This window comes from Falco rusticolus, chromosome 7, assembly GCF_015220075.1.
Source record: "Falco rusticolus isolate bFalRus1 chromosome 7, bFalRus1.pri, whole genome shotgun sequence".
NCBI lineage: Eukaryota > Metazoa > Chordata > Aves > Falconiformes > Falconidae > Falco > Falco rusticolus.
In genome coordinates this window covers 4,109,954-4,122,743 of record NC_051193.1, presented here as the reverse complement: position 1 = coordinate 4,122,743, position 12,790 = coordinate 4,109,954, and the positions used below count along the sequence as shown (strand labels likewise).

At 60.3% G+C, this 12,790-nt stretch overlaps 1 protein-coding gene across 1 annotated transcript in view; it reads right to left on the bottom strand.

Annotated features, from left to right (window-relative positions):
* Positions 1-11,816, bottom strand: part of TLE3 (TLE family member 3, transcriptional corepressor) — a 32,112-nt gene extending 20,296 nt beyond the window's left edge. Inside the window, 5 exon segments of the mRNA XM_037395068.1 lie at positions 7,720-7,764; positions 8,639-8,702; positions 10,671-10,771; positions 10,842-10,965; positions 11,385-11,816. Of these exon segments, the coding sequence (XP_037250965.1) occupies positions 7,720-7,764; positions 8,639-8,702; positions 10,671-10,771; positions 10,842-10,865 (234 nt within the window). The 5' untranslated portion in view covers positions 10,866-10,965; positions 11,385-11,816.
* Between the last annotated feature and the right edge of the window lie 974 nt (positions 11,817-12,790).

The window sequence follows — 12,790 nt, the reverse complement described above, 5'->3', positions numbered from 1 at the left end:
TCCTCAGCAAGCTGAGCCCATAACCCTTCACACCCATCCACTCAACCACATTATTTGGGAGTTTAACAACAAACCTACGCTGTCAAACTGTGGTTTCTACAACACCTCCATTAACTGGGAATAACGTTTTCCTGGAGCCATAACCCTAGCCCATGTCTGGGGCAAGCCGGCAGCCCGGTGCCAGGAGGTGCCATCCTGCCGCGCACCCCACGGATGCTCCCATTCGGCACGCGGAGCTGCCTGGCTCCCAAGAGTTAATGCCGGCTGCTGCGCCAGCCGAGGCAGCTGTTAAAACAGCTTTTGGTCCAACTCAAACATGGCCTGAGCAGCCGCGAGGATTCAGCACCGCAACAATGGCCGGAGCCGAGCCCTGGCACAGAATCAAACGCCCCAGAAATTCCTTCCGACAGCCCTGAGCAGCTCGTTATCAATAACATAAGTGATTAACTGGGTCTTGCTCCAGCCTCCCCATTGGCAAGGTGCCTCCCCCCCGAGACAGCCAGCAGCTGCCCACGTGCTCCCCAAATCGCCACCGCCACCCCCGGCACCCCAAGGCTTCACTCTCCCCCACCTCCACTGCTCAGCCCCCAGGATGTGCCCTGCAGCAGCTCTGATTTTTGATTGCAACCCCAGTGGGGTGCTGACCCACAGAGGGGTTCTCAGCTCCACCTGCTCTCAAATACTGCAAGAAAAACCCAAATCCCATAGTCTGGGAAAAAAAGCAACAAAACACCACAACAAAATATCCCACAACAGACACTCAACCCTTGCTTTGAGGAGCTGGGCAATGGCTGGGGCGCACTGGTGTTACTGCAGGACTAACCCAACAAGCACAACCAACGTGCCCCAGAACGAGCATAAGCAAGAAGATGGCAGGAGAACTCCCATCTCCCCCAGTCTAGACTCACCCCTGCAGAGGGAACCACCGCACGGAGACCCCATGGCCACCAGAGCTCAGGGACCTGCTGCAAGGGGTCCCCCCGGACCCCCCGCCTGCTGCTCCCGCAGCACCTTTGCACGGGCATCGCCGGTTTTGGCTTCAAAGCGACGGGGATATTTCTGGACGTCTTTTCTGACAGCGCCCCTGTGATTAGGTTACACCTGATGCTTTTATTAGCCCTTCCAGAGGTCAGGGGAATGTGCTGGCGTGCCGTGTCGAGCCAGAGGCATCTGGAAGTGACTACGGTTTGGACTCAGGTACCTTGGCTGCAGCTAAGCAAGTGCTGCAGCCGCCAGGATTTCCACAGACCCGAACGCGAGGATGCAGGGCTCGTCAGGCGGCTGGTGACGGCACGACACTCCCTGCCCAGAGGAAAAGGGCTCCGGCCAGTACAAGTTTTTAAACACCAAACATGCGGTGCATCGCCTGCCGACCACTCCCAGCCCCAAAACAGGGCTGTGAGCTGGAACTGCAAAAAATCAAGCCCAGGCACAGTGCCGCATCCGAAGGAGCGTGGTGCAGGAGCGCGGGTGGCGCCGTGCGTACCGCAGCCGCCCCAGCAAAGCGGTGCCACTTCAAAGTGGCAGCAGTGCCACCGACAACCACCCCGGCGCTCACATCACGCATTGCTCAGCGATAGGTAAACCTCTTTAAAGGCCTTTTTGGCACCGACGCATTGATTAGATTATATATAGACTGCAGCTCCATTAAATATTTATTCCTTCAGATGAAGCCTATTGGATTCTGGACGCAACAAGCACTCTGCGTATTGCTCCTCCAGCATGATTGCTTCTCCTGTGAGCTCTTTCTTGCCAGCCCCCAACAAATTCTAGAACAAAGTCAATCCTTATTTGAGGTGAAAACAGCGGTGCCAGCATGAGCAGTCCCTCCGGCTGCGTGTCGCAAAGGTCTTTTAGGTGTAAAAGGAAAAATGCAGCATCCAAACAGACCACCTCCACAGAGGGAGGGAGGGAAGGGGCTGAGTTTTCCCCAGGCACTATCGAGCACTAACACGGTCCAGACAAACAAAGACGCATGACGACCCATCGCCTCCACATTTAGATCCAATCTGCCCAAACTTCCAACAAAGATTTGAAGAAAACCTTTGCGTCCTGCAAAGAGACAGCCTTCCCACGTGGGATTCAGCAAGCAAGAAGATATTAGATGTCCAAAATATTGTGTTTACAACCATGAGGTTTCCTGTTAACATGAGATTCAATAATCTTTAAATATTTGTTCACTTTAACTTTTCCCATTCCCCCACATATTAAACTCTAGCTGTCCCCATTAAAAGTTTAATCAGGAGCGAAAGGGGATCCTCTGGCGCACCGCGAACAGGGGAGGGTTTCATGCCCAACACCTTCCCCATAACAGAGCTCATTCATCACCTTGGCCCAGAGAGGCAGAGCCCCCGAGCCCCCCCTCAGCCACTCTTGCCAAGAAAAACCTCCATTCCCCCCCTGCTGCAGGTTGCCATGGCAATCCCAGCCTCCGCATCCCCTCCCGACACCCTGCATCTTCGCTGGACCATGGTGTGCAGCACCAAGATGGGGGCTGTGAATGAGCGGCAGATAAAAGACCGGGGGCTGCATAGGGCACCCCAGGAGAGGCGCACAGCCCAGCACCGGCACCCATGGGAGCACCTCCCAGGAAGCTCACCCCAGGGAAGCAGGATGCTGAGGGCGGCTCTGTGCTGCTCGTTAAAAAGGGCAAGGAGTCAGGAGAACCTGAAATCCTGACTAATCCCCCCCGCAGCCCCACAGCCCTGCCAGGAATCTGACCTGATGCTAGTCAAGAAACACTTTTGGGGCAATGTTTTGCAAGCAGGGAGGGGGGAAATCAGAGAAAACATTTGCACCGGTTATAAATCAAGAGACAGACTGCTTGGCCACAGGCTGCAGGTCCTGCCACCCGCTCTTAAAATGGCCAGAGCTGCTAGCAGCACCCAAAGCACTTAAGGACATGGAGAACCTCGGCTGGAGCCAAGTCAAGAGCTGGGCAGGAGCTCCGGCTGCAGCAGCAGTGGCATGGTGTTAAATAGCTACAGGGCTGGCTCTCCCCAGCAGCTCCGGCTCCCAGTCCTCTCGTCTTTACACCTGGACATGGCAGAGGGAAGTTTTAAAAATAACTCTGCCGGCCGTCAGTTGTGGGATACGCAGAGCGGAGTGGAAAGGAGCAGCCTTTAAAAACATGCCCGAAGTGCCCGAGTGCAGGCAGAGCCCCAGCCTTGAGCCAGGGTAAGGGGGTAGGGGGGGAGCCCAAACCCTGGCGTGACACCCTGCAGACACTGCTCTGGGCGACAGAGATGCTCACTGTGCCAAAATACATTAGCCTTGGCCTTCACCAAGCAACCGAAGGGGAGCTGCAGGGCTGCCCCAGCCCCACCGGTACACCGGGGGTCACACCCCAGCGTGGATCCCAGGGCACAGGACCAGACCCAAACCCCTCCTGGCTCCCAGCCTGCGGGAGGAGCGCTCAGCCCTGCTCTGGGGATGGAGGTGCTCGCAGAAGCCCAGCCTGTGGCCACCGCTCTGCGGGGAGCAGCCCCGGGCTCCCCAGAGGCCCTGCACAGCACACCCGCACCCCGCCGGGGCAGAGCCCCCGTGAACCTGCGTGGGTTGGAAGCGAATCACACCAGCACAGCAGACCAGGCCACCCCAGATGCAGCCTCAGAACAGATTTTTGGGCCGCTGCAGACCAAGCTCCAACCCACTCTTGCTTATTGATTTAAACAGTGGGACGAAGGCCAGTGACAAGGGGCTGAACATACCGCATCGCCCATCCAGCCCTTCCTCCTCCTGAAAAACACAACAAACCCTGTCCACTGCCTCAACCCCCGAATGGGGCTGGTGGCACTGCTGAAGGCAAACGGCCCACAGGACGCAGCATCAGCATGATCCTGGGGTTCAGGTGAGACTCCCACCAAGAAGCCCCCACCGAGCCCCGCAGCTTTCTCCACGGCTCCAAAACCACAGGTCTCTCCAGACACCCCCCACAAGGATGTTTCCGAGACAGGTCCGGAGCACCACTGCCCTCCCCCAGCTACCCCAGTCTCCCCCTGCAAACCTCAGCCCTGGAAGAGGGTAGCAGCGACGGTTGGAGAAAGGCAAGGAGCAAATCACACCACCGGTGAAGCACCAGAAGCATTTGTTGAAACCAGGATATTGTCTCTTTAAGCACATGAAAATAAGGCCCTTGAGCAGTGTGGTTCTCACTCCGGCGCACAATTATGGGTACTTTCAGCTGTCTACCACTATTTCAAGTGCTCTCTCCAACCAGGCTGTCAATGGCATGTTGAAAGCTATTTGTGGCTGCTATCGTTATTAGCAAAGTGGAGAGCTTCACTGATGAGAATTAAATTCAGGGAGGGGGTGTGGAGGGGCGGGCCACAACCCCTCATTACGGAATTACCACGGGCACTGGGGCTGTGGGGTGGGGGGGCAGAGCTCACTCAGGACCCCCAAAAGTCACCGGGGGCTGCCGGTGCCTCCCGTAAAGCCAAGGGGAGGGAGAGGTTAAGCTGGCTGAGAGCTATTCCTCCCTACCTTAGGAGACCTGAGAGTATCACACTAACAAATTACTTGGCTTCTGAAGTATTTAGCAAATTATTACCTGGCACTCCTTGCTAACAAGCATGACAGAAAGTATATTGTGTTCTTGGAATATTCTAGAGAAAGAAAAAAAGAAAGCATGCCTCTCTTTCCCTGGAAGTGGCAGGAGGGTTTAGGTTTGTTCCAAGCATTAAGCGTTTAAGCACAAAAACAAGAAGTGCTTATGTGGAGAGATCTCAGCCATTAAAAAAAAAAGAAAATCAGCACAAAGGTTCTGCCCTCCAAGGTGTCCCGTTTCCCCACACAAAATTAAGTTTTTCTTTTGGAATCGTTATTCACTCTGACTGCATTTGGCAATTATCTACAGAGATCTGAACAAAAACAATGCAAAACCAACAGGGGAATGAGAGTTTCTTTTGTAAAAATCAATTAACCTTAAAAAAAAAAAAAAAAAGAGCTTTGCCCAGGTTTAAAAAGAAAACTCCTGGCTGGCCTCAAGTTTAAGAAAGCTGAGCCCTGGGAAGAGAGTGCTTCATTCAGCAGGAAGACTGATGTAAGGAGCAATTCACCGCGTTATATGCAACAAAGCGGGTAGTCACTTCCTAAATATTTCCTTGCATATGGAGTTGTTTATGAAACTGCATTTTTTCCTTAACAAGAAACAAAATGGGGGGGGGGGGGGAGGGGGGGAAGAAAAACCCCACACACGGCCACATATACACACACTTAATATTCAGCGTAGAAGAGATAATCTGTTATATAAACCCACAGACAGACAATCCCCTTTTGCTTAAAGATGAAGTATCCATCAATGTTTGTCTCAAGCAGATGTAATCACAAGCAGTCAAGTCTGGAGGGCAGGACACTGCATGAATAATTCAAGCACTTCAGTCTACTTGATTGTGTGCAGATAAACACAAGTCAACCGCTAAACAGGTCAGCTGATAAACTTGTTTGTTCAGGACTAGCCACCCTCAACCAGATGCAGGCAGGACCACGCTGCAATTAGCGGCGGGATGGGATGGCTTTCAGGGGGATGCTGCAGCCCAAAAGAGGGGCAAAGCCTCTCCAGGCACCCGCTCCGGCCGGCCGAGCTCTCCCATCCCTCCGCTCCCTCTCGCCCCATTTTCGCCTGGAAGCACGCTCGGAGCAGCTCGGGCTGCTTTGTTTTCCTCCAGCACCATGCACATTGCTGTCAATTAAATAACAAGACAGCTTCACCTCCCCAAACTTCCCCCATCAGCCCAGCACTAGGCACGCAGCATATGTCACCAGGAACAACTAAAGCAGGCAGGGGATGCTCGGTGCAGGCTGGAAGCATCCGGCAAAGATTTATCTGCGGAGTTGCAAGGTAGCAAAGCTCCCAGCAAGGCACACCGACCACGCTCGGCCTTGCCACCCGGGAAATGCAAAATCCGGGTCAGGGAATGCAGCAGCGGCTGGGCTCCGCTTGCACCAGCCCCAGAGAAAACAGCCCCCGGGCGTTCCAAGGCTCCTCAGTCACCCTCCAGAAGCCAAGGCAGCAGACACTTCGCCTGGCTCAGCACCACGAGGAAGACACGCTACGTGGTCACGCCGCAAGATGGAGCAGAGGGCGGAGCGCCCCAGCCACAACCTGACGAAGCCAGAGCCCAGCGGGCTCTCGCCCCCAGCCCCCACACTCATCCTGCCGTGCAAAACCTCCCAGATCCATTTCCAGTTGCAGCCACGCACCGGTGCAAAACACTGCGCATCTCAGGGAAACGGCAATTGCTTCCAAAGCTCCAATCAATAGAACAAGCTCGGCATCCTGCTGTATTATCTCAGCATCTCCCAGCGTTTGCAGAGTGAAGCCATTCAACACCCAGCACCCAGGCAGCAAGAGGTTCTCCCTCTCCCCAGAGCGGCCCGCGCTTGCAGCACTCCACTCCCTCGAGCATTTCCGAAGAGGCCACAGGGTCCATGTCCCTCTGGACGCACGCAAAACAGGGACTGGGTCCTCGCAGAAGGCCACCACAGGCCTAAGCAAAAATTCTGAATTCAGGGGCATCTCTGGCTGCGCCGAGGCAAACCGCACCAGCGGCTCCCCTGAGCCGTCCAGCGGTCACACATGCCCTGCCTGCCCCCAGTCTGGGGGCTTGGGCTCCTGTGCAGCCCCCCCAGGGCTCCTCATGAGCAGCGCTGCCTTGCAAGGACGCTTGTGTGTCCAGGCAGAAGCAACGAAGAGAAAGAAGTCAGGATTATCTGCATGGAAGAAGATATTTTTAAAAAACTGAAGACTAAGCAGTAATTATTTTCGTTACCCTGTGACTACGTACCAGAAAGCTAAAGGGAAGCGTGTGCGCGAAGGAGAGCAGCTTCACAGGCACGCTGCCTTGAATTTCATCAGTCAGCTAACGACACTTTCCTACTTCGGAGGGTGATGCTGCTGTCAAGCAAAACCACTTTGGAGTTGAACGGGGCTGATTTGCGAATGGCAAAGTTGATGTCAACTTCTATCTGCCTTAAGTTCTTAATTAGAACTACTTCTAAAACCAGTAAGCAGAGCAGCAGCACAAATAATCAGGTCTAATCTCAATAATAACTTTATTCCTTTAAGTTTTACCATCATGTGCCCAGCCTTTAGGCTCTTTAACTATAATCTTATCAAGGTAGCACACCACATTCTGCTACGGCCTTCTCTATTTTTTCCTCCAGGCAAGTTACATATTAGACTGCGGGGTGGGGGTGGGGGGCCAAGTACCAAACATTGCTTCATTTTCCAGATGCAAAGACAAATCCGTGACATTGAGCAACACACCGTATCAGTATCCCTGAAGATAATTCCCTTTAAGTCTCACACTACAGCACGGCGAGTATCAGGGGGTTACAACCTTAGAAACGGTCGTGTTGTACCAACCACAAAACCAGAGGAAAACGCAGGAGATAACAGAATATTCCAAGTGCTGGGAATGTGCCATTCCAGGTACCTACCTCCCAGCGTGGAACACAAGGCTATTTTCACCCCATCTCATGAACACTATTTTCAAAACCCAAGTTTTTCCTGAATATAGGCAAAAACCTCACTGGCCTGCCATCACCCTGCAGTTCCCGATGTAACTGCTGGGCCATAGGATCTCACCTGGAGTCACATCCCCAGCTTCAGCACTTGCTCCCCATTTAGTGCAATCAGGGCCTATTTTATCTCAGGCTGAGAAAAGGGCAACAGGAGATCAATCAATCACAATTTCCCCCCTTTAAATTACTCACCTGTTTGTGCATTTCAATATTCAAACCATAGGACATTTCATAGTACTGGGGAATAAATAAAACAAAACAAAAAAAAAGAGCCAAGAAGAATTTGAATTAATTTAACATAAGGTATTTGCATAAGGTCATTACCAGAAAGCATCCCGGTCAAAACTGTGCTTAAAGCATTGGTAGCCAAGGAAATTATACGTTATAATAAGCAGATGTTTATAGGGTTCAAGTGGCATGCATTTAACAAGAGGACACTCCTTTTTACTCCTGTTTTCTCCTCCTAAGCTATTTAGAAAAACAAAGAGGCGCAGAGCTGTGTGACAGGCGTCTGCAGAGCCCTGGCAGAACAGGTACTGCCCGTAGTCTGGCCAAAAACCCAGTTTCTCACTGAGCTGGGGGTGGGGTATGGATTTATCTACCCCCCCTCACCCTGACTCCAGCACTGCTGCTGGGAACCCAGGGAGCACCAACCCCTTCTCCCCGCCGAGAAAGGGGGTGGCTGGCTCCTGCCACCCCCACCAGCAACCCCCCCACATCCCTGCCATGCAAACTGTCCTCAAAAGACGCAATAAAAGAGCCCGGGTGGGAATCGTCGGGGGCTGCACCCCATCCCGCCGAGCACCCCGGGGCACCCCCCAGTACCCCCTGCCCAGGGGGCCGCAGGCACCGGCAGAAAAGGGGTTAACAGGAAACTTGTTATTGCTCTCCTGGGCTGCTTCGACCTGGCACAGCCACCAGCAGGGCATGCAGCCGGCCCCCTCCCTGCCTGAGCCCGGGGCAGGGCGGCAGGTCCCTTGGGTGCCCACTCCGGCGGGGTGGAGAGGTCCCGGTCCCTGTCCCCCTCCTGCTGCCCCTCTCCCAGCACACGGCTGGGCTCCCAGCTAATGACATTTACAGCCTGATCCGAAATCTGATTAAAGTCTCTTACCATAACGTAATGGCGCTGCATTTCTGTCTTCTCGTTTGCCAGCTTGTCATACTCCACTTTCAGGCTGGGGGGGGGGGGGGCAGAGCAAAGGTGTGAGACCCAGCGGGGCGCCAAGGCAGGGGCAGGGGCAGGCAGGGGCGCCAAGGCAGGGGCAGGGGCAGGCAGGGGCGCCAAGGCAAGGCAAGGCAGGGGCAGGGGCAGGCAGGGGCGCCAAGGCAAGGCAAGGCAGGGGCAGGGGCAGGCAGGGGCGCCAAGGCAAGGCAGGGGCAGGGGCAGGCAGGGGCGCCAAGGCAAGGCAGGGGCAGGGGCAGGCAGGGGCGCCAAGGCAAGGCAGGGGCAGGGGCAGGCAGGGGCGCCAAGGCAAGGCAGGGGCAGGGGCAGGCAGGGGCGCCAAGGCAAGGCAGGGGCAGGGGCAGGCAGGGGCGCCAAGGCAAGGCAAGGCAGGGGCAGGCAGGGGCGCCAAGGCAAGGCAAGGCAGGGGCAGGCAGGGGCGCCAAGGCAAGGCAGGGGCAGGGGCAGGCAGGGGCGCCAAGGCAAGGCAGGGGCAGGGGCAGGGGCAGGCAGGGGCGCCAAGGCAAGGCAGGGGCAGGGGCAGGGGCAGGCAGGGGCGCCAAGGCAAGGCAAGGCAGGGGCAGGGGCAGGCAGGGGCGCCAAGGCAAGGCAAGGCAGGGGCAGGGGCAGGCAGGGGCGCCAAGGCAAGGCAAGGCAGGGGCAGGGGCAGGCAGGGGCGCCAAGGCAAGGCAAGGCAGGGGCAGGGGCAGGCAGGGGCGCCAAGGCAAGGCAAGGCAGGGGCAGGGGCAGGCAGGGGCGCCAAGGCAAGGCAAGGCAGGGCAGGGGCAGGCAGGGGCGCCAAGGCAAGGCAAGGCAGGGGCAGGGGCAGGCAGGGGCGGCACGGCAAGGCAGGGGCAGGCAGGGGCGCCAAGGCAAGGCAAGGCAGGGGCAGGGGCAGGCAGGGGCGCCAAGGCAAGGCAAGGCAGGGGCAGGGGCAGGCAGGGGCGCCAAGGCAAGGCAAGGCAGGGGCAGGGGCAGGCAGGGGCGCCAAGGCAAGGCAAGGCAGGGGCAGGGGCAGGCAGGGGCGCCAAGGCAAGGCAAGGCAGGGGCAGGGGCAGGCAGGGGCGCCAAGGCAAGGCAAGGCAGGGGCAGGGGCAGGCAGGGGCGCCAAGGCAAGGCAAGGCAGGGGCAGGGGCAGGCAGGGGCGCCAAGGCAAGGCAAGGCAGGGGCAGGGGCAGGCAGGGGCGCCAAGGCAAGGCAAGGCAGGGGCAGGGGCAGGCAGGGGCGCCAAGGCAAGGCAAGGCAGGGGCAGGGGCAGGCAGGGGCGCCAAGGCAAGGCAGGGGCAGGGGCAGGCAGGGGCGCCAAGGCAAGGCAGGGGCAGGGGCAGGCAGGGGCGCCAAGGCAAGGCAAGGGCAGGCAGGGGCGCCAAGGCAAGGCAAGGGCAGGGGCAGGCAGGGGCGGCACGGCAAGGCAGGGGCAGGGGCAGGCAGGGGCGCCAAGGCACGGCAAGGCAGGGGCAGGCAGGGGCGGCACGGCAAGGCAGGGGCAGGGGCAGGCAGGGGCGGCACGGCAAGGCAGGGGCAGGGGCAGGCAGGGGCGGCACGGCAAGGCAGGGGCAGGGGCAGGCAGGGGCGGCACGGCAAGGCAGGGGCAGGGGCAGGCAGGGGCGGCACGGCAAGGCAGGGGCAGGGGCAGGCAGGGGCGGCACGGCAAGGCAGGGGCAGGCAGGGGCGGCACGGCAAGGCAGGGGCAGGCAGGGGCGGCACGGCAAGGCAGGGGCAGGCAGGGGAGGCACGGCAAGGCAGGGGCAGGCAGGGGAGGCACGGCAAGGCAGGGGCAGGCAGGGGAGGCACGGCAAGGCAGGGGCAGGCAGGGGAGGCACGGCAAGGCAGGGGCAGGCAGGGGAGGCACGGCAAGGCAGGGGCAGGCAGGGGAGGCACGGCAAGGCAGGGGCAGGCAGGGGAGGCACGGCAAGGCAGGGGCAGGCAGGGGAGGGGAGCGGCACTGCCCGCAGCCGCGCCCCGGCCCCCCCGGGCTCACCTGTGGTACTGGGCTTGCAGGAACTGGAACTCGTCCTTGATCCGGTCGCAGGACTCGGCCACGGTGAATTTGAAGCCCGGCTGGCCCGGCTGGTGCGGAGCCTGCAGGGAGAGGCGCTCAGCACCGGGGCCGCGGAGCGGGGGGAGCGGGGCGAGGGGGAGCGGGACTCACCGGGTGCCGGCCCTGGGGGTACATGGCAGGGCTGGGGGGGGTCACTGGAGCCAGCCGCGCCGTGCCTCGCTACGGCGATCGCGACGTGCGCTGCTGCCCGGAGCGCTCCCGGAGAGGCCGAGAACTGGAACAAAGAGACGAGAGGAAAAGTCCGTGCGGGGGGCGGAGGAGGGGGGATGGGGGGCGGGGGGGTGGGGGAGCAGGCCTGACTGCGGGCCCCCCACCCCCCGCGCAAAGCCACCGCACCGCCGGGGCCGCGCTGCGCGCCCGCGGAGCCCAGCCCGGCCGAGCTGCCCGCAGCCGCCGGGGCCAGGTGCGGCCCCCCCCGCCCCGCGGCGCTCCGCTCCCTCGCCCCCCCGCCTGCCGGCGGCCGCGCTCAAAAAAAAAAAAAAAAAAAAAAATGAAAAAACCACACGCAGAGACACACACACAAAAAATAATAAAAAAGCAACAACAAAACGCAACCAAAGGAGCCCCGGAGGAAGGAGGATCCCGCGGGATTCCTGCTGCGAGAAGAAGGGGGAAGCAAAGCCAGGAACTAACGCCGGAGCACGACGGCCATGGAGGAGAGGAGGAGGGGGGAGAAGGCCGTACACATCCGACTTCCCGGGCGCCGCGGGCATGCGAAGTGCGAGCGGTGCCTCCGCCGCGGTTCCCCCGCCCGGGGGCGGCCGTTCAGCTGCGTCCAGCCGGTATCGCCGTAACTCCACAAGCCATGCTGCTGCTGCTCCTGCTGCCCCGAGGTCCGGGGTGCTGGGGTCCCGCGGCCGGGGGGTGCCGGGGTGAGGGGTGCCGGAGCGCGGAGCGGAGCCCCGCACGGCGGAGCGCGGCAGCCCCGGAGCACGCGGTCCGCGCCGCCGCCGCCAGAGCGCTGGGGCGAAGCGGGGCGGGGGAACAAAACCCGGGCGGCCCCTCCGCCGCCGCCCAATAGCCGGCCGGAAAACCCACGTGGGGGACAGAAAAGCCCGCAGCTGACTGGGCGACTACAGCGGAGACGTCACAATGCCCAGACTTGTGTCTGAAACGATGAGAGACTGAGCGGCGGCGGCGGGCCACGCCCCCATCAGGCCACGCCCTTTCGGTAAACCACGCCTCCCAGCCAGACAGGCCACGCCCCGCTTCCCCACCGCCCCGGCCCGGTCCCGCTGCCCGTGGGGCCCCGCCACGGCCCGTGGGGTCCCGGTGGGGCCCAGGCGCTGCCCGTGGGGTCCCGGTGGCGCTCCCGGTGCGGCCCCGCCGCTGTATCACCGTAACGCCCGCCCCGCTGCGCGGCCGCCGCTTGGCCGTGCGGGGGCCGGGGGGGGGCTGGGCCCTGCCCGGTGCTACCGGGGCAGGGCGGGGGGGGAACCGGGTGTAACGGGGGGCGCGGGTAACGCCGCCTCGGGGGCGCACAGGCCGGCCGGGCTGACCCCGGGGCGCTGAGCCCGGGGGGGCGAGCCCGGGGCGCGGGGTGAGGAGCCCCGGGGGGCTACGGAGGCCGGGGGTGTACGGAGGTCGGGGGGCGCAGAACCCCGGTGGGCAGGAGTGCGGCCCCCCGCGGCCCTCCGCATCCTCACGCGTGGGCCCGGCCGATGGCGACACAAAATGGCTCCTCACCCTCACGTCACACGGAGCCTCCCTACCCCACGTGGGGCCCCCTCAGCAAACCCCCCGCCCTTCAACCAATCAAACCCCACCGAGCGCTCGGCTCTTTCAACTCTATTGGCTGAAGGGAGCCGGGCAGCCGCGGAGGGGGGGGCGCTGTCAATCAAAGCCACGCGGGGCCGGAGCGCTGACAAACGCGGCTGCCGCGGAGCCCCCCGCCCGCAGCCCCCCCGGCATGGCGGCTTAATTAGCTCGGGATGGCTTTTCCTCCAGCTCAAACAATCTGTCACTGCCGCGCGGCGCGGGCAGCCGCGCATAAAGAAGTAAGCAGAGGCTAAATATCAATTTGATTTTGTGTATCAAAG